General features: G+C 60.3%; 1 long non-coding RNA gene and 1 gene segment (V, D, J or C); one reads left to right on the top strand and one right to left on the bottom strand.

The window, feature by feature from the left end:
• LOC115292453 overlaps positions 1-23,864 on the top strand; it is a 494,271-nt gene that overhangs the window by 306,680 nt on the left and 163,727 nt on the right. The window contains 1 exon segment of the C gene segment in view: positions 3,594-3,601. Within this exon segment, the coding sequence occupies positions 3,594-3,601 (8 nt within the window).
• Positions 12,260-14,799, bottom strand: LOC115292461. The gene is made up of 3 exons (XR_003909008.1): positions 14,373-14,799; positions 13,965-14,055; positions 12,260-13,608 (listed from the first exon to the last, which is right to left on the bottom strand). It is a non-coding gene; the product is annotated as an uncharacterized LOC115292461 (long non-coding RNA).

The following is a 23,864-nucleotide window of genomic DNA, read 5'->3' as shown; positions in this document are numbered from 1 at the left end:
TTGAAAGTATCATAGATAAGCTGCTATATTACAATTGCCACTTCAGATAGCTGTGAAATTAGGTGATTAACTAGTTGTTACTTAACCTTCTAATTTCTGTATAAGTCTAATTACATGAAATAGAAGTGGGGGTTTTGATTTTTTACTTTGCTTTTCTATTTGGAGTATCATTGAAACTACTGTATTGTAAATGACAGAAAATAATTGCATATGTTAAAAAAATAAATTGTATAAAAAAATAAAAAATAAAAATAAAATAAAATAAAATTTATTTTTAGACAGAGAGACAGGGTGTGAGCAGGAAGAGGCAGAGAGAGGGAGACACAGAATCTGAAGCAGGTTCCAGGCTCTGAGCTGCCAGCACCCCCACAATAGGGCGAATCAGACAGATATTACCTATCTTTACTGGATGTCATAAGGATGTCTCCATCCCACAATGCAGTAGGAGATTCTCCTCTGTTTCCTTGTTCCAGCACATTCCTGGGCAGCGCCAGCGGCTGGGGCCCTCCCTGCTGTGTCCTCTGTGGCAGCCAGTCTGACAGCACTGATTCCTGGGGCATCTAGAGTGAGGCTGTCGAGCCCCTCAGCCAATGCGTGTGAGCGGGAGCCCCTCAGGACCTGCTGAGTGAGGACCACTCCCAGCTCTCCAACCACACTGGTGCTCAGGCCTTGGTCCCGGATCTGCCTCGGCCAGGCTCCTCCTGTGTGTGATGACGCGTATCGACTCAGCTCCCCGCTCCTGGCGTGCCCGCCGCTGTTAAACACTCAACGGGCCCCTCCTGCACTGCTGGTGGGAATGCAAACTGGTGCAGCCGCTCTGGAAAACAGTGTGGAGGGTCCTCAAAAAACTATCAGTAGAACTCCCCTATGACCCGGCATTAGCACTGCTGGGGATCTACCCAAGGGATAAAGAAGTGCTGACACATAGGGGCACATGTACCCAATGTTCATAGTGGCCCTTTCTACAATAGCCAAATCATGGAAAGAGCCTGAATGTCCATCACCAGATGGATGGATCAAGAAGATGTGGTGTATATACATATAGAGAGAGATATAGATATAGATAGATATAGATATATACATATATATATAGAGATATATACAATGGTATTACATGGCAAGGAGAAAGAATGAAATCTGGTCATTTGTAGCAAAGTGGCTGGACCTCGAGGGTGTCATGCTAAGTGAAATAAGTCAGGTGGAGAAGGACTGATACCGTATGTTTGCACTCATAGGTCTAACAGGAGAGACCTAACAAAGGGCCACAGTGAGGGGAGGGGGAAAGAGAGTTGGGGAGAGAGAGGGACACAAAACCTGAGAGTTACTGAATACTGAAAACCAACTGAGGGTTCAAGGGTAAGGAGGAGGGGGGGAAAGAGGTGGTGGTGATGGAGGAGGGCTTTTGTGGGGAAGAGCACTGTGTGTTGTATGGAAACGAATTTGACAATAAACTTAAAAGAAGCAAAAAGATAAAATTTAATTAAATTAACAGTGGAAAAAAAAAAAGAAATGTGTGCTGCTCCTCATGTGAAGCTGCCCCGCCTCCTGGGAATAAGGGCCCGTCCCCTCCCTCACAGGAGGGGACCCTGGGCTCTGCCTCCTCAGGCAGAGGCTCCAGGTCTGCTGGGAACATGACCCTGCTCCTCAAGTCACTCCTCTGTTCCTGTGGCTCTGGCGAGGCAGGCGCCAGGTGAGGGTGTGGACGTGCTGTCTCAGCGAATCCCAGCACGGTTCACATTAGGGATAACTGGGCACAACGCACTTCTCAGCACCAAACAAAATGTTTCCGTTTGTAGCCATAAAGCTGAGCCGACTGGGTCAGCAAGCAGACACGGGTGGGAGCTGTTGGGAGACCCCACAATTCCGACCGGATGGCTTCGTGGATGGGGCTTCAGACTTCCACAGATGTGGTCGCTGCCACACGGACCTGCTCCTGGACGAGTGAACCATGCTCCAAAGCGCCCAGAAAGAAAAACACAGGCCCGTTTTCACACTAAGAGCCGAAGCCATGAAGGGCACAGGAGGAAGCCAAATTCGTCCGGCCCGCTGAATCAGGCGGTGTCTACAGCTCTCACAGGCCCCTGGCAGACACCCAGTGATGATGCCTCAGGAGGGAGGAGACTCGGTTAAGTTCCGCTCCAACCAGATTCCCTGAGTCTGCCCTGGGCGTGCTGGGTCTGATCGCTTGTCCCCCACGCTCAATGAGGCCCTCAGACCCTAGAGAGCAGCTCTGAAGGCCAACAGCCCAGTGCCCTACTGTCCTGCCCAGGGACACCTGTGCTGTGCTCGCACAGAGCCCCTCCCTGGTAGGTGCTGGCACTGGAGATGCAGTGGCTGGACCCTCCCCTCCAGGTCTAAGGGCACGTGTCCAGAAGAGCCAGCTCAGACTTCCCTTTGGAGAGCTGGAAGCAAGGTGTTGGAGGCAGAGAGCAGGAGGGGGAGAGTTCCGGCCTGGCTGCAGGAATAAGCATGAAGTGGGAGAACGGGCAGTGCCTCCAGGCTGGACACCTTCTCCAGACACCACCCACTCCGTGCATGGGTGCTCGGCCTCACCTCAGACCGGCAGACAGATGCGCTCTGTGCTCAAGGTCAAAATGTCACCTCCAAGCCCCAGGAGAAAGCTGGCCACACCGTGCACCCGGAAGGCTCAGCTCCAACCCACAGCCACCGAGAGGCACGGGCATCGCCCTACCTGCCAGGGCCACACAGCAGACACGGGATCCAGGTGCCCCCTGGGCAGACAGACAGCAGAATCGGGCTTTCCAGGGCCCAGGCAGGAGGACCCCGCCCTCACCCCTCCCCACACAGCTGGCATCCTCCTAAAAGTTCACCCTTCTGGTTTCAACAATGTGGCCCAGAGGAGCCACAGGGCACAGATGGGGAGGCCACAAAGGCCAGGCAGGAACAGAGACTGAGGCTTACGTGTTAGTCTTTCCCAAGGGACTGTGAGTATGTGCGACTGAGGGGCGTGCAGCATGTCACCTATGTCCTCAGCAAGTCTTTATGTCTAAATACCACTGCCCACAAACTGCCACAGGGCTGGCCAGCCTGGGGATGCCCAGCTGCTCCCACTGAAGGGCAGACACAGGAGTTTCTGGAGGAAGCATCCGGGAGCAGTCCTGGCTCACAGCCTGAGTGCCCCGCAGCCCTCCGTCGTGGAGCCACTCCAGTCAGCATGGGCACTGGACTCACTGCACCCACGACCCAGCTCATAATCAGATGTGACCCCCCAGGAGCCCCAACATGGCCGCTACACCTGCAACAGAGACCCTGGGTCCTAGGAAGTGTCCATCACGTCTCAGCTGCACTGCACATCCACGCCAGTCATCATTGGTCCTGGTGACAAATTTCCCCTAGCAGCACATGGGCTGAGTTCACCCCCACAGGCCCAGGCACGTTTGGTGCCAGATGGTCCAGGGTCCCAGCCGGCAGCCTTGGAGCCAGTTTAGGGGTTGGGCTTGGCTTATACAGCAGCCCTTGAGGATAGTAGCATGGACTCAGCAAAGGTACCGAGGAGGTCTGGAGCTCTGGAATCCGGGCAAAGAGGGGGACAGAGTCGTCTGGCCAACAGACCCCACTGCAGCCACTTGGAGGGCCCCCTACCCTTGGGACAATGGGTAGTCAGAGCTCCAGCTCCCAGGGTGAAGGCGGAGGCTATGTGAGGGTGTTGGTCACCCTTGGCAGGCAGGTGCCCTCAGCTTGGGTGTCTTGGTGAACATGGGCCCCAGGAGCGTCGGGAGGAAGCCCCACCTCTCACCAGAGCCCAGAGGAAAAGTGTCCATCCAGGCAGCTTGTTCTCCAGAGCCGCCCCGACCACAGAAACTGCACCCAGGCAGGTGCTAACAGACAGAGGCGGGGAGCCCTCTGCAGGGTTAGGTGGGCTGAGACAGGTGCAGGACTGGCACACAGGCCACCGTCGGCAAACTCCTTCAAACAGGAGAGGGCACAGGGCATGCAGACCCTCGCTGGCCAGGGACAGGGAAAACCCCAGAGAGGGCGCAGAGAGCAGACGGACGCCACTAGACCCCCTAATCCGGGGAAACCGCAGACATGTCAAGCCCGTGCTGAGCCACCATACCCATGAGGCTCCTGTCAGATTCATCCCTGCTCACCTGACATTCAGAAGAGAAACACACTGGAAATGTGGGACCTGCCACAGAGCTGGCCCTGGGCCAGCAAGGGTCTGCAAAGGTGGACACAGGCGCCCTCACAGCGGGAGTATCTTGTGGGGTGCGCCTGACTGTGTTGGCTACTCCTCCCCCCACAGTGACACAGCTGGCCCACGCGGCATGAGCTCCTGGGGCAGGTGTGCTGCTGGGCAGGTCTGGGAAGAGGGGCCTGGTGGCGTCTGGCCACATGCAAACCACACCCAAGCCCGGGGACAGCTGGCTGATGGTGCAGAGACCCCACTGCTCAGGGTCGACAGGAGGCAGGGGTCCACAGGGCACTGGGCTGCTTGTATTTTGTGTGCCCAGGGCTGACAGGACCACACACCAGCACCGAGGGCCTGGTGGGAGCCCAGGAGGCCAGGCCTGGGAGAGACTCAGTAGGAGACGCTGCCTTTGCACTTGGAGTTTGTACCAGGTACAGACACTGCCTTTGTCATGAGACTTCAAAACCTGATGCAGGCATGTGTTCAAACTCCCCACCTGATGGGCCCTGGGGCTGGGCTTAGGTCACAGACCTGCTGCTCAGGGTCCCAGGGCAGCGCCCACCCCAGGGGCCTAAGGAGCATTGGCACCAACCCGGGCCCCTTGGGCAAGGTCACCGAGGTGCAGAAGCTCCAGAAAGGACGGCTTCCACCACAGGCCGCAGTGATGTCAAGGCCGGAAGCCCCAACAGGACTCAGCCTGGCTGGGGACAGGGGGCCGCCCCAGCAAAGCACTAACCCGCTGGCTCCAGATTCCCATGGGGAACTTGAGAAAAACAGAGGCCAAGGTGGGTCAGGCCCTGGGGAGGCGAGGAGGCAAGGAGGTGGGACAAGGTTCCATACTCCAGGGGGAGAGCTCCAGGGAACAAGACTCTGCATTCAGGCCCAATAATAATCACGCATCACTGCCACAGAGTCACCGGGAGACCCAATGAGGCCAGACTCCTGCAGCCTGGAGTGTAGGCAGGGACCACAAACGATACCCTCATGGGGACTCTAGGTGCTCTGGTAGCAACCCCTGGGCAGGTGAAACAGGAAGGCGCCTGGGTCTCCCCTGCACCTGGGCCTCCCCTGGGCCTGCACTTCCTCACCTGCATGTGCTCCAGGTCCAGCTCCGGGAGTGCCTCAGGGACCGTCACAACAGTGGCATAATCCCGGGCAGCTCTAGAGAAAGCGGGTCCACAGGCAGGTGGCAAAGGGAGAGAGCCAGTGAGGGGACAGTGAGGCAGAGCCAGACGCCCTCACACGTCCCAGCCCCAGAGTGCAAGGACCGCAGCACAGGACTGACCCCTGCCTGCTCCAGCCTCCCAAGTGGGAGCCACCTGGAGGCCCCAGTGTGACCCCTCAGACCCAGAAGGCTGCCTCCACGTGATTGGGCTCCAAAATGGGCACAGGCAGCCACCCAACACTGCTGATCTCTGGCAAGGACCCTCCCTGGGCTCTGCCTTTGCCCACAGATCAGCCCTGGGCATCCCAGGCTCCTCCCTCTCTGTCCCCACAATCCCCTGGGAAGAGGGATTGGGGGTAGGTCTGTGTCACTGTGGCACTACAGTAATTACTATGGGTGTTATGCCACAGTGTCCCAGCGCCCAATCAAAACCCATCCCGGATCCCAGCTGTGGCCCCGCCCTCGGCATGCCCTCCCCTTGATGGTGAACTGGGCCACAGCACCAAGCCTCTGCTGCTCACCACAGCAGTGTGGCCTGTAACCCAAACCCAGCGGGGTGGCAGGCACAGTGGAAGGAACAGCGGAAGGAACAGGGCCCACGGCTTCCGGGACGCGAACCAGGGCCCTGCTTGCTGACACGGTGGGACCCTGAAACCGCCCAGCAGAAGCCACCCCAAACCTCAGCCAGACCTGCCTGTCTGGGCGGGGACCGCATGGGGGCTGCTGGCGAGCCGGGCTGCGCCTCCCGGCCATAGCTCCCCACACCCCCACAGCAACCTACACCACCTAACCCCACACCCCGCAGCACCCACACCCCAAGTACACCTCAGTACCCACAACCCAAGCACCCACACCACACAGCACCCAACCCCACACCACACATTACCCAGCACCCGATACCTCATTGCACCCCACATCCCACAAAACCCCACACAATCCTGCAGCACCCAAACCCCACAGCACCCCGCTGCACCCCAAACACCACAGCTCCCCAACCTCACATCACCCATACCCCACATCACCCCACCACACATCACCCCAAACTTACATCACCCACACCCCACAGCACCCCAGCACCTGTTCCCCATGAAGGCTAGGCCCTGCCCTGAGGCACCTGGGAAGGCGGGAGGGACTCTCCCCTTCAGGGATGGCTGTGTGAACCTGGTTTTGGAAATGTTTCTTCAGGGAGGACAGAGAGACCCAGGTGCCCCTCGACCAGTCTGGCTGGACCGTCCATCCCATGCTCAGTGGTCCCCTTGGCCTGGTGCAAACCTGGCCTCACCAGTAGGCCCCCAGGGACCCTGGAGACAGGCTGCAGACACAGCCCCCGGAAGTGGACGCTCATCCCCAGCCTGTGCCGCAGATGTGGGCACGCACCCAGAGTGGGTGTGAGAGTCCTGGGGGCACCCCACACCCCCCGTGCTCACACCCCTGCAGCTGGTGTCCCTGGGGAGACGGGGCAGGCGAGGGGGGCCGGACCACGCCAGCTCCCCACCACGTGGGGCAGCACTGGGCACCTGTGCAGACACGCCCCGCTGGGCACCTGGGCCTCAGGCAGGAAAGGGCCCCTCCACCACACACAGGGGGTTTTTGACAAGGTACTTTCCACTGTGTTACTACAGTAGTGGCTACTACCACAGTGATAGACCCGGCAGCAAAAACCGGCCAGAGCCGCAGTGCCCTCCCGCCTGGCTCCTGAGGGTCAGGGCAGAACCCTCAGCCCACATCCACCACAGCCGGGGCTACTAAGAGCTCTGAGGAGGCCACACAACCCCCACTGGCAGAAACAGACCTGTTCAAGGTGTATCTGAGCAGGAGGGACAGCTTCTACCCTGGACAAACTCCTGGTGGGCAGGACCCCTGGAGACCCCCGGGGGCTAAAGGAGTGGACGCTGGAGCTGGGCCCACACTAGGCTGCACACCAGCTTACGGACATTAGGGGCAGGACAAGGTGGGTCACCTCCCAGGGCGTGCCATCCTCAAGGACGTGGGTCCCATCCTGGCCAGGCCATGCAGGCTCTGGTCATGGCCCAAAGGCCAGACAGTGCGTGGCCCCCAGTGAAAGCCCCTGCTCGGGGCCCAGAGCTGCGCTCCTCTCCATGTCACCAGGCTCCGGGAAGGACACTGTCCAGGGCCTCACCCAGCTCTCAGCCATGCGGCTGGCCCCCTGGCTCTGGCCCTCCGCTGCATGTCTGGGGGTCCCCGGGCTCCTTCTAAGCACACTCTGCCCCTGCCCACACCCAGGATTCCATTCCCAGCAGGGGCACCCCCGCTGGGTGGACCTTCCTGGGACACTGGTGGCACGACAGCAAGAATTCTAAGTGGGAGGTGAGCGGTGCGAACACATCTACTGTGTGACTTCCAGACGCAGCCCAAAACTCCCAGAAGTGCAGCCTGGGAGGCCATGACAAAGGACAGGGGTGTTGGGAACTGTCCCCCCACAAGGCCTGTCTGAAGTGGTGGGGCAGCACTGGGCACCCTCGTCCTCCACTGCCCCCCCAATCAGTGCCCCTCGGACCTGAGCCCGAAGCCCCTGCCAGCCCACCGCAGGCTCCCAGAGTGGACAGCCTCTCACTGGCCAGCCCGTGGCCCCTGATGCTGCTGTCCCCACCCTGGAGCAGCTGTTCTGAGATCCATCAACGCAGCAGACCCGCACCTCCACGTCCAGCCTGCCCCACGCCTCCCAAGCCTGGTGTCCAGGCATGCTGGGCACGACCTCTTCCCTCCCAGCCCACCCAGGTCTGCAAACTGTGGCCTCCAGGCTCCCACTCTGGCAACTTCCATGGGTTCTGGTCGCAGGGCAGCTCCCTCGTGGCCCATGGGCCCTCCGTGTCTGAGGAAGTGCCTCCCACCAGCCCCGCCTGCAGGGACCAGGCCCAGTTATTGTCACTGGGTGTCACACAGTGGTTTATAGCTACGGGTACCACAGTGATGCCCCTCATAGCAGAAACCAGGCCAGCACCTGCAGGGGACCAGACCATGCACCAGAGTCTAAGAGTCTCTGAGTAGGGGGTTGGTGTCGGTGAAATATCTACAAGAAAGAACACAGACAACATGAATGGTGGAAGAGACCACACTTTACTGTGAAACTTGGTGTCTTATATACCACAGGTGATCACATCTTTCTTTGAATGATTACATTGTTTGCAACTTCTTAGGAATCACATGTTTTAGAAAGGGTCATTGTTTTCACGGGAGAGAGAACAGAAAATTAAAGACAGAAATGGAGTACAATACAGAAGATCAAAAAACATAATTTATCACTAAAAATACATCAGCAGGGGTCTTATTTTGCGTACATAGTGTAATATTAACTGAAGCTTATGACAAGGCTATTTTTCTTTAAAGGTTAACAATAGTCTGTGAGTAAGGTGCCTCTAACAAGGGAGGAAGTTTCAATCAGAAAATCTGCCCATTTACTGAAACCGCAATTACCAAGTGGCATGAACAATAGGAGAACTAACTCCAGTCGCTGATCCATTTAGGTCAAGCAGTCAAGCGCACACATTTTCAAGTAGGGGAAGCAGGGTCCCAAAGGCCACACAGCACTTCTGGCTGGATGGGCCCCAACAAGCACCACATGCTGCCTATGGCCCACCCACTGCCCCCGGGCCTGGTGGCTCACCCTTTTCCTTCTGAGGCATCCACCTCTGGCCTTGGTCTGGGAGGGAAGGGCCCCTCTTGCTGGGGTCTGTCCAGAGGGCCTCGAGGGCTGACGGATCCAGAATGAGGAAGTGGCATCCAGTGTAGCCAGAGAGCTGTGCTGGGGGCAGGCAGGAGGAATCCACAGACCTGGGTGCACACAGAGGCTGAGGGGCCAGGACCTCAGAGCCACGTTGCCCAAGCCCATCAGAGCCCCCAGGTTGGCACAAGTCACCCACATCTGCCCACCCATTCACCCTCCACAGAGGTGCGGTCAGGGACCATCCTAGACGCCCAGCTCCTCACCACACACTGCAGATGAGTCATGTCAGGGTCAGGACCCAGGGGACCCAGGGCCCCTCCATCAGGCTTCAGCTCCCAGCCCAGCTCACACTCCACCTCCCAGGAGGACACCTGCCTCAGCGTGTCCCTCAGAGGCAGGCTGAGGGGCCTTGGACTTGGCCAGGACAGGCTGAGTAGCTGTGAGCTACTCTCCCCTGGGCCTCGGAGACAGGACATATTGTCTGAGCCTCTGTCACTGTGGGTCCTGGGGTAGTACCTCCCACAGTGATATAGCCTACACTCAAAACCAGCCTCCCGCCCCAGAGCCTAGTGCCTCCTGCTTGGGACTGGGCCTACCCCCTCCCAATTGTCATCAGAGGCTGCAGACCTCAAATCGGTGCTGTCCCGAGGCAGGGCTGGGTACACTGTGGCCTGGGCCCCAAGGTCCAGGGCAAGTGACTGGGAGGAATGGGTATGGGCAGCGCTGAACTCCAGAGCTGGCCCTCTCCTTCCCTTCCCGGAATTTGCTCCCCGGGAGGCCCCCCTCCAAGGACAAGAGGACAGCACCGAGCTCTCCCCCCAGTAGGCCCTCCTGCACCCTGGGCTCAGGCCTGGCCATGTGGACGGCGGACAGGCAGCTGGCAGGTCCTCTGCAGGGAGCCCTCCCCGCGGCCCCAGCCCTCACCTCCTCCTCCTGCTCCCTGAGCTCTCCCATCCTCTTCCCTCCTCCTGCTGTGCTACAGCCCCTCTGGGAGGGGAAGCCACAGAGGATGGGGAGCCGGGCTCCACACGGTGACACTCGCTGCAGAGCGAACACCAGGCAGCGGCTGGGGTGGGGGCGGCTCAGGCCCTGAACCTGATCCAGAGCTGAGCTGACCCCTGCAAGTGCTCTGTGAGCCTGTGGCCCAGGCGGGGTGCGGGCATGTGTCCCAAGTCCCAGTACTCATGACCTGTACCTGCCAGGTGGAGGGCAGGTGTACAGGGCACGGCCAATGCAGGGGAGGGGCTGAGGCTGCTGCAGGGGGAGCTGGGCTGGGGGTGCCACGCAACACCCCACCTCAGGGGGACCAGGAGGGAGGGGAGATTCTGCCTGAGACCCTCTCATGGGGGAACGACCTCTAAAGTGGCTTAAGACAGACCCAAACGTCCTTCCTTGAGCCCTCTGCCAACAGGAATCCCGCTCCTGGGGAATGTGACCAGCCAGCAGAACCCTCACAGGCAGGACCGACCCCCCATGCCCAGGGGCCCAAGGAGCAGGAGGCCCGCCCACCAGACCTGGGCTCAGGCTGCAACCCTGCTCCACGCAGCATGGGCCGGGGGAGGCTAACCTCTGCCTCAGAGCTCACACACCCAACTGGGGCTCAACCGGGCTCCAGACTGGACTGAATGTGCCCCAGAACCCTCAGGCACTGGAACTCCATGCCCCCAGGGCTCAGGAGGAGTGTCCAGCATGGAGAAGCCGCCGCCCATACATCACAACAGGCCAAGAAGGGGGCTGAGCCCCAGCAGGTGCTTGTAAGAGCCAGTCTGTGTCATGGTGGCACAGTGGAAGCTGGCCCTGCAGTGACACTCTCCAGGCCAGAAACTCCGGTCCACAAGTGGGCCCACCAGCAGAGGGGCCCGCCTCCCGGTCTGAGGTCTGAATCCTCCCCCCCAGCTCAGGGGGTCAGAGACAGCCTGAGGAGGAGTCCTGGTCCAGGAGACGGGCTATCAATGCAACCTCCCGACCTGGGGTTCTTGGTGGATTTTGTGGGGCCTGAAGCAGGGTGGGTAATAGCAGGTGGGCCCACAGTGCCTCGGGCCATTCATAAAATCTGCCCGTGGGCCCCACCAGCCAGCACACTTCCACCCAGCAGCCCATCACTTCCGGTGAGGGCCCGCAGACAAGAAGGTGCCTAGACGACCCTGAGCAGCCCAGGGTCAGCATGTCTGGTGGGAACTAGCAGTGAGACAATTGTCGTGGCCAGAACTGCCCCGTGTCTATTGGGGGCCCAGCCTGGACCAGTGGTCAGGTAGGGGAGCACGTCCCCAGCCAGGAGGGGTCCGCAGGCCCCTTGGGTGAGCGGTTGCCCCAGATACTCCTTCGTACCCCCATTTCAGAGTCAGGACAGGAGGCCGGGCTGGGCAGTGGGGAGCGGGGCCTTTCCCTCACCCTCCAGAGCAGACCCTCCATCCCAGTGTCCCTCAGGGAGACACAAGCATCTGCTCCTGCCGCTGCTGCCCTGGCCCAGGAGTCGGCAGGCAGGATCCCTCACACCACTCATCCGGAGCCAGTGCCCAGAGCACAGACCTGTCCTCTGCCCTCTGCCGAGGTTGGCTGGGCATGAGCTCCCCGAGAACGGACCTGCTGCTGCCACTGCGGGACAGAGCTCACCCAAACCCCAGGGCCCTTTAGGAACGCCCGGCTGGCGGACAGCACGTGAGATGCCAGTTAGCCGCCAGCCCCCAGGCAGGCAGCACCAGGATGGCACCCCAGAGGGATCTCCCACCTCCCTGCCCATCTCCCACCGAGCCCACTGCCCTTCCTGTGGAGACGGCCATCCAGGCAGTATCCTCCCAGGAGCCCCCAAGCTGCTGCCTTGGGTCCTCCAGAGCCTCTGTCCCCGCACTGAGGACTCAGCCACCCGGGGCAGCCAGGGGCCCCCAGCCCACAGCAGGATTCCCAAAAGCCGGAACCCACCAAGGGGAGCCGGGCAGAGGAGCCAGGTCTTCTCTGGGGCCCCCACCAGCTTGCACCCACCCACCTGTCACCCAGGACCAGTCTCCAGAGGGTCTGGAGCCCCAACTCACAGGGCTCCCTTCCTGGGAGGAGACTCGTCCAGCTGGACCCCACCAGCCAGCCCAGGTCATTGGTGCCCAGCCAACGGGACTCCAGGCACCCTGTTCCCTCCAGTGCCCAGGGCTCTGCACCACACAGCCTGGGCAGGAAGCAGATAAGGGCCAGGCAGCAAACCCCCTCCTGCTTCCCCTTCCCGCCCAACCCCTCTCCTCCACACCCCTCCCTGTCCTCAGGCCTGGGAGGTTTTCCAGTGTTTTACCTTCAAGCTGGACATTCCCTCCATGGGTGTCCCTGAAATTTCTCTCCTGGGGTGTGAGCACGGGGGGCACACGCAGCCCTGGGGTTGTGCAGACGTTTGCACACATGCAGTGGGAGCTGTGTCTGTCAGTCAGACCCCTTCCTGGAGGACGAGGGACTCTAGCTGCAGGTGGAGAGGAGTAGAATCCAGGACTTGGTGATGGGGACCCAGGGACTGGCAAGGATGCCCCCTGGTGGGAGGGGGAGCCTCAGATGGGGGAGCCCGGGGAGTCTGAGGCCCTGGGGACCTGCAGTAGGGCTCAGGACCGAGCTGGAGCTTGAGACAGGGCTGGGCTCCCTGTGGTCAGGAACACTGGTCCCCGATGGTGATGGAGGGGGCACAGGGCACACGGGACCCAGATTTGCAAGGTCCAGGCCCAGAGGAGCCCCTGCACTGGAACCCCCAGTAGGGTAGGGCACCAATAAGCTCGTGCTCCTGGGCACGACAAAAGCCCCACTTCTCCAGGTCCAAGAGGTCAGCACCCTGAAGCTTCAGTGCACACAGCCCTCCCTCCATGCACAGTACCAGACGCACCCATCTGGGGGTGCATCCCAGGGAACCCCATGCTGCCCTGAATGAGAACACAATCCAGCCAGGGCACACTGCTAGGATAGCATCCTGGAAGAGGCCGCCATTTCGCACCCAGATGACGGCAGCCCCCAGATCACACTCCCCAGCCCCACATGACTGACCACTGAGAAGGCCCTTACAGTGACCCCGCCACACTCTCTTCTTCGATCCTCGAGCCCCCCAGCCTCAGGGTGGCACACACACTCACCATGGTTGCCCGGCCCCCTCCTGGCCCACCCTTCCTGGGGCGGTTGCTGCTCTCCCCTACTCTCAGCTGCAGGGACTCCACAGGACCTTCCAGCTCACAGGAATGGCACCTAGGACCTCGACCCACAGCCACCCACCGCCCAGCAAGGTGAACCCAACTTCCACAGCCAAAACTGCCCACACGGAGGTCATGACCCCACTGCTCCCTGGTGCCAATTTGAACTGGTGGCCACATGCTGAAGGGGACTGCAGGCTGCTGGCTTAGCTCCTACAGGACCACACCACACGGTCTGCATGGGGCAGGCCAACCCAGCTCCCACCTGAGAGCCATTCCCCCCACGACTTCCTGTGACGGCCCAGTCTTTTTTCCAGCTGGGTGGCCCCAGGACCCACAGCAGCCAGCGAGAGGTACTTGGGAAGAAGGGCGCTTCCAGAGTATACTTTGCTGTTTGCTTTCTGCATGTCCTTGGATATAGATGCAATGCCCAGAGGGAAGCAGCTCCTTTGTCCACCTACAGAAGACACCAGGCCAAAAATACAGATGGAACCTTGGTCCTGGTGATGTTGAGAGATTTTTCTGTTCTGAGGTGGCAGGATGAAGCTGGTGCAGCGGGGCTTCTATTATACCCTTCCTGACTGATCCCTGTGGAGCAGCGTCCCAGCCCCCACCTCCACTGGGACTGTGCCTTGGGTCCCATCCAGTCTCCCCAGTTGAGGCTGCCCCCCCTACCTGCTCCTGTGCATGCAGATCACAGTCACACCAAACCAAAGACGGGGCCGTGCAGGGACAGGTAGCACACAGATGCACACATACATGTATGTGGTCACCATCACAGAGAAACAAGAACGGATGTTTATTTGAACTTACAGATTACATGGTGCTATTTTCTTTTCTGTTGCATGACTGTTGTTCCTTCATCCAACAGGACTATTTGCAGTTAGGACTATTTATATGGGATCTGTGGAAACAACTAACTGTATTTTTAAAATGTATTTTCTGTCCTCTGATGGTGATTCATTCAAATTAATTTCTCCAACTCTGGAGAGCTTTCTGAAACTTTGTAGGCTAGAGGAATAAATGCAAGATTTTGTAAAAGGAGACTGTAACTACAAAAGGACCAGTTGATTTTTTTAATGTTTTAAAATTTATTTATAGAGAGAGAGAGGGTGTGAGCAGGAAGGGGCAGAGAGAGGGAGACACAGAATCTGAAGCAAGTTCCAGGCTCTGAGCTGCCAGCATCCCCACAACAGGGCTAATCAAACACATATTACCTACCTCTAATGGATGTCATAAAGATGTCTCCGTCCCACAATGCAGTAGGAGATCCTCCTCTGTTTCCTTGTTCTAGCACATTCCTGGGCAGCGCCAGTGGCCGGGGACCCTCCCTGTTGTGTTCTCAATGGGAGCCAGTCTGACAGCACCGATTCCCGGGGCATCTACAGTGAGGACATCGAGCCCGCAGCCAATGCGTGTGAGTGGGAGCCCCTCACCTGCTGAGTGAGGACCACTCCCAGCTCTCCAAACCACACTGGTGCTCAGGCCTTGGGCCCGGCTCTGCCTTGTCCTGGCTCCTCCCTTGTGTGATGACGTGCATTGACTCAGCTCCCCCCGCCTGGCGTGCAGCTGCTGTTAAATACTCAACGGGCCCCTCCTGCACTGCTGGTGGGAATGCCAATTGGTGCAGCCGCTCTGGAAAACAGTGTGGAGGCTCCTTAAAAAACTATCAATAGAACTCCCCTATGACCCAGCAATTTCACTGCTGGGGATTTACCCAAAGGGATATAGAAGTGCTGATGCACAGGGGCACATGTACCCCAATGTTCATAGCAGCACTTTCTACAATAGCCAAGTCATGGAAAGAGCCTAAATGTCCATCACCTGATGGATGGATCAAGAAGATGTGGTATATGTACATACAATGGAGTACTACATGGCAATGAGAAAGAATGAAACGTGGCCATTTGCAGCAACGTGGATGGACCTCGAGGGTGTCATGCTAAGCAAAATAAGTCAGGCGGACAAGGACAGATACCATATGTTTGCACTCATAGGTCTAACAGGAGAAACCTAATGGAGGACCATAGAGAAGGGAAGGGGGAAAGAGAGTTGGGGAGAAAGAAGGACACAAAACCTGAGAGACTATTGAATACAGCAAACAAACCTAGGGCTGAAGAGGGAGGAGGCGGGAGGAAGGGGGTGATGGTCATGGAGGAGGGCACTTGTCGGGAGAAGCACTGGGTGTTATATGGAAAGCAATTTGATGATAAACTATTGTTAAAAAAATTTTTTTAAAAGAATACAGACTGGAACAAGGCTGACTCGGCTTTGAATCTGGCTCTGCCACTGACCTTGCATAAGGCAAGTTTCCTTTGCTTCTCTCAGCCCAGTTTCCTTACCTCTAAAATGTGGATAAAAATAAAAATAAAAATAAATAAATAAACACTCACTGGATGTCTTCCTAGGGCAAACTTACTGAGCTTCTCAGGATAAGTGGTTTGGAAGCACGGCACCCAAAGTCGGGTCTCAGACAAGGTGGGTTTGGTTGACGGCTCCGGGACGCCCAGGCCCCTGAGCTGCCGACAAGCGGCCCCCGCCTTCCTCCGCGCACCCGGGCACGCTCCTGGCCTCCGAGGCTTCTGCAGTCTGGCCTCTCCTCCCTGGCCGGCGTCCCTTCACTGCCCCTGCCCTCTCCTGCTCCTGACCGAGCGCCCGGACAGCACTCATCCTGGCCTGTTCCCCCTTGCACGCACCCCTCCACAGCCTCCTCTGGTCCTCCGGCTGAAACACCACCTACCTTGGCCCTGGATGGACCAGACATACACATGCCTCCTGGGCACTGGCAGCTACCCGGAGTTTGCTGGTCCCTGCCATGCCACTGCACACCCTGCATCCCGTCACCATGGCCACCCACACTCACGGTTACTCTGTGTCCCTGCGGGTTCCACCGGGAAGCTCAACCCACTCAGACGGCAACGCACAGCCCACTGTGCATGGCCTGTCCACCTCACACCTCCTGCTGCACCCCACGGCCCAGGGTGGCAACAGCGGGCCTTCCAAGACCTGCTCTGGACCCTCCCCCATCCTGTGCACCTGATGGAAACCCTCCCAGAAGCCCCCTTTCTCAGAGAAAACCCCACAGTCACTCCCAAGGCCCACACAGGCCACACCACGTTGGGTCTGACTGGGACTCATACTGGGGTCCCACCACCCCGAAGGCTCCTCCCTGGGATCAGAGAGAGCCTATGGGTCCCTAGGACTCGCGTCCATCACGTCTCAGCAGCACTGCACACCCACACGAGTCGTCACTGTTCCTGGTGACAACCTTCCACTAGCAGCACGTGGGCTGGGTTCACCCCCACAGGTCCAGGGAAGTCTGATGCCCAGGTGAGTCCAAGGTCCTTGGAGCCAGTGTAGGGGCTGGGCTCGGTTTACACGGCGGGCCTTGAGCATAGCAGCACGAGGTCTGCAAAGGCACTGAGCATGTCTGGAGCTCTGGAATCCTGGCCAAAGGGGTGGATAGAGCCATCTGGCCAAGAACCCCACTGCAGCCACTCGGAGAGCCCCCTTGCCCTTGGGACAATGGGCAGTCAGAGCTCCAGCTCCCAGGATGAAGGCGGAGGCTATGTGAGGGTGTTGGTCACCTTTGGCAGGCAGGTGCCCTCAGCTTGGGTGTCTTGGTGAACATGGGCCCCAGGAGCGTCGGGAGGAAGCCCCACCTCTCACCAGAGCCCAGAGGAAAAGTGTCCATCCAGGCAGCTTGCTCTCCAGAGCCGCCCTGACCACAGAAACCGCACCTGGGCAGGTGCCGACAGACAGAGGCAGGGAGCCCTCTGCAGGGTTAGGTGGGCTGAGACACGTGCAGGACACAGGCACCTTCAGGAAACTCCAGCAGACAGGAGAGAGGGGCAGGCACGTGCAGGCACACAGGCACCTTCAGGAAACTCCAGCAGACAGGAGAGAGGGGCAGGGCATGCAGACCCACGCTGGTCATGCCAGGGACAGGGAAAACCCCAGAGAGGGCGCAGAGAGCAGAAGGAAGCCACCAGACCCCCTGAGCCAGGGAAACCGCAGACGTGTCGAGCCGGTGCGGAGCCACCTTGACCCATGAGGCTCCTGTCAGATTCATCCCTGCTCACCTGACTCTCAGAACAGAAACCCACTGGAAATGTGGGACCTGCTGCAGTACCGGCCCTGGGCCAGCAAGGATCTGCAAAGGTGGACTCAGGCGCCCCCACAGTGGGAGGATCTTGTGAGGGGCACCTGACTGCGTTGGCCACTCCTCCCCCCACAGTGACACAGCTGCCCCACCTGGCATGAGCTCCTGGGGCAGGTGTGCTGTTGGGCAGGTCTGGGAAGTGGGGCTGGTGGCATCTGGCCATATCAAAGCACACCCGAGCCCAGGGGGCAGCTTGCTGATGGTGCAGAGAGACCCCACTGCTCAGGGTCGAGCAGGAGGCAGGGGTCCACAGGGCACTGGGCTGCCTGCACTGTGTGGGCAGGGTGGACAGGACCACATGCCAGCACCAATGGCCTGGGGGGAGCCCAGGAGGCCAGGCCTGGGTGGGACTCATAAGGAGACGCTGCCTTTGCACTTGGAGTTTGTACCAGGTGCAGACACAGCCTTTGTTATGAGACCTCAAAACCTGACGCAGGCGTGTGTTCAAACTCCCCACCTGATGGGCCCTGGGGCTGGGCTTAGGTCACAGACCTGCTGCTCAGGGTCCTAGGGCAGTGCCACCCCAGAGGCCTAAGGAGCATGGGCACCAACCCGGGCCCCTTGGGCAAGGTCACCGACGTGCAGAAGCTCCAGAAAGGATGGCTTCCTCCACAGGCCGCAGTGATGTCAAGGCGGGAAGCTCCAACAGAACTCTGGCTGGCTGGGGCAAGGGGCCGACCCAGCAAATCACTAGCCCGCTGGCTCCAGGATCCGTGGGGAACTTGAGAAAAACAGACGCCAATGTCGGCCAGGCCCTGGGAAGGGTAGGAGGCGAGGAGGTGAGGAGGTGGGACAAGGTTCCATACTCCAAGGGGAGACATCCACGGAACAAGACTCAGCGTTCAGGCCCAATAATAACCACCCATCACCACCACAGAGTCACCGGGAGACCCAAAGAGGCCAGACTCCTGCAACCTGGAGAGTAAGCGGGGACCTGTGCAGCCACCGTAAACGTTACCGTCTCGGGGACTCTCCGTGCTCCAGCAGCAATCCCTGGGCAGGTGAAGCAGGAAGGGGCATGGACCTCCCTTGCACCTGGGCCTCCCCTGGGCCTGGGCCTCCCCTGGGCCTGCACTTCCTCACCTGCATGGGCTCCAGGTCCAGCTCCGGGAGTGCCTCAGGGACCGTCACCAGAGTGGCACAATCCCGGGCAGCTCTAGAGAAAGAGGGTCCACAGGCAGGTGGCAAAGGGAGAGAGCCAGTGAGGGGCCAGTGAGGCAGAGCCAGCCCTCACTCATCCCAGCCCCAGAGTGCAAGGGCCGCAGCACAGGACTAACCCCTGCCTGCTCCAGCCTTCCACCTGCTGGCCCCAGGGTGACCCCTCAGACCCAGAAAGCTGCCACCATGTGGCTGGGCTCCAAAATGGGCACAGGCAGCTGGCCAAACACTGCCGATCACTGGCAAGGAGCCTCCCGGGACTCTGCCTTTGCCTGCTGATCAGCCCTGGGCATCCCAGGCTCCTCCCCCTCCGTCCCCCTGGAAGAGGGATTGGAGGTAGGTCTGTGTCACTGTGGGACTACTGTGATGCTTATACTTGTTATGCCACAGTATCACAGCGCCCTTCAAAACCCGTCCCGGATCCCAGCTGTGGCCCCGCCCTTGGCATGCCCTCCCCTGGATGGTGAAAGGGGCCACATCACCAAGCCTCAGGTGCTCACCACAGCAGTGTGGCCTGTAATCCAAACCCAGTGGGGTGGCAGGCACAGCGGAAGGAACAGCAGAAGGAACAGGGCCCACGGCTTCCGGGACGCGAGCCAGGACCCTGCCTGCTGACTCCATGGGACCCTGAAACCACCTAGCGGAAGCCACCCCAAACCTCAGCCAGACCTGCCTGTCTGGGCGGGGACCGCGTGGGGGCTGCTGGAGAGCGGGCCTGCCCCTCCCGGCCAGAGCTCCCCACACCCCACCCCACCCTCCGCACACCCCACACAATCCACCCCACACTCCACAGCACCTCACACTCCACAGCACCTCAAACCCCGTAGCACTTCACACCCCACATCCCACAGTACCCAACAGCACCCGCACCCCAAGTACCCACATCCCACAATACCCCACACAATCCTGCAGCACCCAAATCCCACAGCATCACACACCCCACATCATCCCAACCACACATCACCCCAGCCTCACATCACCCCACACCTCAAAACACCCCACAGCACCCCAACACCTGTTCCCCACGCAGGCTGGGGCCCTGCCCTGAGGGACCTGGGAAGGCGGGAGGGACTATCCCCTTCAGGAACGGCTGTGTGAACCTGGTTTTAGAAACTTTCTTCACAGAGGACGGAGAGACCCAGGTGCCCCTCGACCGGTCTGCCATACCGTCCATCCCATGCTCAGTGGTCCCCTTGGCCTGGTGCAAACCTGGCCTCAACAGGAGGCCCCCAGGGACCCTGGAGAAAGGCTGCAGACACAGCCCCCCGAAGTGGATGCTCTTCCCCCAGCCTGTGCCGCAGACATGTGCATGCACCCTGAGTGGGTGTGAGAGCCCCGGGGGCAGCCCCCACACCCCCATGCCCACACCCCTGCAGTTGATGTCCCTGGGAAGACAGGGCAGGCAAGGGGGGCTGAACCACACAGCTCCCCACCACGAGGGGCAGCACTGGGCACCTGTGCAGACACGCCCCGCTGGGCGCCTGGCCTCTGGCAAAGGAGGGGCTTCTCAAACACGCACAGGGTTTTTGAAAAGGAACTTCAACTGTGTTACTACGATAGTGGCTACTACCACAGTGATAGACCCAATGGCAAAAACCGGCCAGAGATGCAGGGCCCTCCTGCTCCGCCCGGCTCCTGAGGGTCAGGGCGAGACCCTCAGCCCACATCCACCACAGCCGGGGCTTCACAGGGCTCTGAGGTGGCCACACAACTCCACTGGCAGAAACAGACCTGCTCAAGGGGGACCTGGGCAGGAAGGACAGCGTCTACCCAGGACAAACTCCCAGTGGGCAGGACCCCTGGAGACCCCCGGGGGCTGACAGGAGTGGACGCTGGAGCTGGGCCCACACTAGTCTGCGGACGAGCTCACGGACATTAGGGGCAGGACAAGGTGGGCGGGGAGTGGGGCACCTCCCAGCCTGTGCCATCCTCAAGGACGTGGGTCCCATCCTGGCTGGGCTGTGCAGGCTCTGGTCATTGCCCGAAGGCCAAACAGTGCGTGGCCTCCAGGGAAAGCCCCTGCACAGGTCCCAGAGCTGCACACATATCCACGTCACCAGGCTCTGGGGAAGGACACTGTCCAGAGCCTCATCCAGCTCTCAGCCACGTGGCTGGCCCCCTGGCTCTGGCCCTCAGCTGCACGTCCTGGGGTCCCCGGGCTCCTCTTAAGCACACTCTGCCCCCGCCCATGCCCAGGCTTCCATTTCCAGAGGGGCACCCCCGCTGGGTGGACCTTCCTGGGACAGTGCCCGCAGGACAGCAAGAATTTTAACTGGGAGGCGGGCCGTACGACCACATCTACTGTGTGACTTAGGACGCAGCCCAATTCTCCCAGAAGGGCAGACTGGGAGGCCAAGGTAAAGGGCAGGGTAATTGGGAACTCTCCCCCCAAGGGCCTGTCTGCAAGCAGTGGGGCAGAACTGCCCCCCCATCCAATGTCCCTTGGACGTGAGCCGAGCCCCAAGCTCCTGCCAGCCCACCACAGGCTCCCACAGTGGACAGCTTCTCACTGGCCAGCCCATGGACCCCCGTGCTGCTGTCCCCACCCTGGAGCAGCTGTTCTGAGCTCCACCAACGCAGCAGACCCGCACGTCCACATCCAGCCTGCCCTATGCCTCCCAGTCCTGGCGTCCACCTTGCACCAGCCCAGGCGTGCTGGGCACATCCTCCTCCCTCCCAGCCCACCCAGGGCTGCAGACTGCGACCTCCAGGCTCCCACTCTGGCAACTGGCGTGGGTCCCCGCCCCAGGGCAGCTCCCTCGTGGCCCCTGGACCCTCCCTGTCTGAGGAAGTGCCTCCCACCAGCCTCGCCTGCAGGGACCAGGCCAGGTTATTGTCACAGGGCGTCACACAGTGGTTTATACCTACGGGTACCACAGTGATGCCCCTCATAGCAGAAACCAGGCCCAACACCACATGCTGCCTATGGGCCACCCTCTGCCTTCAGGCCTATTCCCTCTGTCCCCAGGCCTGGCAGCTCACTCTTTTCCGTCTGAAGCATCGACCTTTAGCCTCTGGATCTGGAGGGAAGGGCCCCTATTGCTGGGGTCCGTCCAGAGGGCCTCCAAGGCTGACAGATTCTGTACGAGGAAGTGGCATCCAGTGTAGTCAGAGGGCTGTGCTGGGGCCGGGCGGAGGAAACCACAGGCCTGGGGGCACACAGAGGCTAAGAGGCCAGGACCTGTGAGCCACGTTGCCCAAGCCCAGAAGGACAGTGGGCTCAGAGCCCCCAGGCTGGCACAAGTCACCCCACAGAGGTGCCATCAGGGACCAGTCCTAGATGCCCAGCACCTCACCACACACTGCAGATGAGTCATGTCAGTGGCAGGACCCAGGGGACCCAGGGCCACTCCATCAGTCCCCAGTTCCCAGCCCAGCTCCCACTCCACCTCCCAGGAGGACACCTGCCTCAAGGTGCACCTAGAGGCAGGCTGAAGGAGCCGTGGCCTTGGCCAGGACAGGCTGAGCAGCTGTGAGCAGGACCCTCCCCCAGGCCTTGGGAACAGGACATATTGTCTGAGCTCTGTCACTGTGAGTCCTGGAGTGGTACCTCCCACAGTGACATGGCCTACACTCAAAACCAGCCTCCCTCCCCAGAGCCCAGTGCCTCCTGCTTGGGGCTGGGCCTATCCCCTCCCAATTGTCATCAGAGGCTGCAGACCTCAAGCCTGTGCTGTCCCAAGGCAGGGCTGTGCCCCAAGGGGCTGTGCAAGCCCATGGGAGGAAAGGGTATGGGCAGCGCTGACCTCCAGAGCCGGCCCCCTCCTCCACCTGCCGGCTTTGCTCCCTGGGAGTCCCCCCTTCAAGAGGACAGCACCGAGTTCTCCCCCCAGCAGGCCCTCCTGCACCCTGGGCTCAGGCCTGGGCATGTGGACAGCGGACAGGCAGCTGGCAGGTCTTCCACAGGGGGCCCTCCCCACGGGCCAGCCCTCACCTCCTCTCCCTGCTCCCTGAGCTCGCCAGTCACCTTCTCTCCTAGTACTGTGCTAATGCCACTCTGGAGAGGGGAAGCTACAGAGAAATAGGAGCCGGGCTCCACAGGGTGACACTTGCTGCAGAGTGAATACCAGGCAGCAGTTGGGGTGGGAGCGGCTCAGGCCCGGAACCTGACCCAGAGCTGAGCTGACCCCTGCAGGTGCTCTGTGAGCCTGTGGTCCAGGCAGGGTGCGGACCTGTCTCCCAAGTACCAGTGCTCATGACCTGCACCTGCCAGGTGGAGGGCAGGTGTACAGGGCACTACCAATGCAGGGGAGGGGCTGAGGCTGCTGCAGGGGGAGCTGGGCTGGGGCTGCCACGCTTCCGCCCCCACCCCAGGGGACCAGGAGGAAGGGGAGATCCTGCCTGAGACCCTCTCATGGGGAAACGACCCCCACAGTGGCTTAGGACAGACCCAAAAGCCCTTCCTTGAACCCTCTGCCCACAGGAACCCCACTCCTGCTGACAGTGACCACCCAGCAGACCCCTCACAGTCAGGACAGACCCCACATGCCCAGGGGCCCAAGGAGCAGGTGGCCAGCCCACCAGACCTGGGCTTAGGCTGCAACCCTGCTCCACACAGTGTGGGCCGGGGGGGCGGGGGCCCAAGTGGGTCCACCGGCAGATGGGCCGGCCTCCTGATCTGAGGTCTGCATCCTCCACCCAGCTCAGGGGGTCAGCGACAGCCTGAGGAGGGGTCCTGATTCAAGAGACCGGCTGCCCAATGCAGCCTCCCGACCTGGTGACTTTGGTGGATTTTGTGCAGGCCTGAGGCAAGGTGGGTAGTAGCAGCTGGGTCCACAGTGCCTCAGGCAATTCATAAAACCTGCCCGTGGGCCCCACCAGCCGGTACACTTCCACCCAGCAGCCCATCCCTTCCGGTGGGGGGCGCGTAATCAAGAAGGAGCCTAGAGGACTCTGAGCAGTGGAGAGCTGGGCCCTATCCTCACCCTCCAAGGCAGACCCTCGGGCCCAGGGTCCCACAGGGAGACACAAGCATCTGCTCCTGCCACTGCTGCCCTGGGCCAGGGGTCAGCAGGCAGGATCCCTCACACCACTGATCCAGAGCCAGTGCCCAGAGCACAGACCTGTCCTCTGCCCTCTGCCGAGGTTGGCTGGGCATGAGCTCCCCGAGAACGGACCTGCCGCTTCCACTGCGGGACAGAGCCCACCCAGCCTGCAGGGCCCTTTAGGAACGCCCGGCTGGCGGACAGCACGTGAGATGCCAGTTAGCCGCCAGCCCCCAGGCAGGCAGCACCAGGAAGGCCCCCAGAGGGACCCGCCCACCGCTCCTGCCCATCTCCCCCTGAGCTCACTGCCCTCCCCTGTGGAGAGGGTCATCCAGGCAGTATCCTACTGGGAGCCTCCAAGCTGCAGCCTTGGGTCCTCCAGAGCCCCTGAACCAGCACTGAGGACTC

This window comes from Suricata suricatta, chromosome 5 (genome assembly GCF_006229205.1).
Source record: "Suricata suricatta isolate VVHF042 chromosome 5, meerkat_22Aug2017_6uvM2_HiC, whole genome shotgun sequence".
Classification (NCBI taxonomy): domain Eukaryota; kingdom Metazoa; phylum Chordata; class Mammalia; order Carnivora; family Herpestidae; genus Suricata; species Suricata suricatta.
Note: the sequence above shows the minus strand (reverse complement) of the source record. Positions and strands in the feature narration are given on the sequence as shown.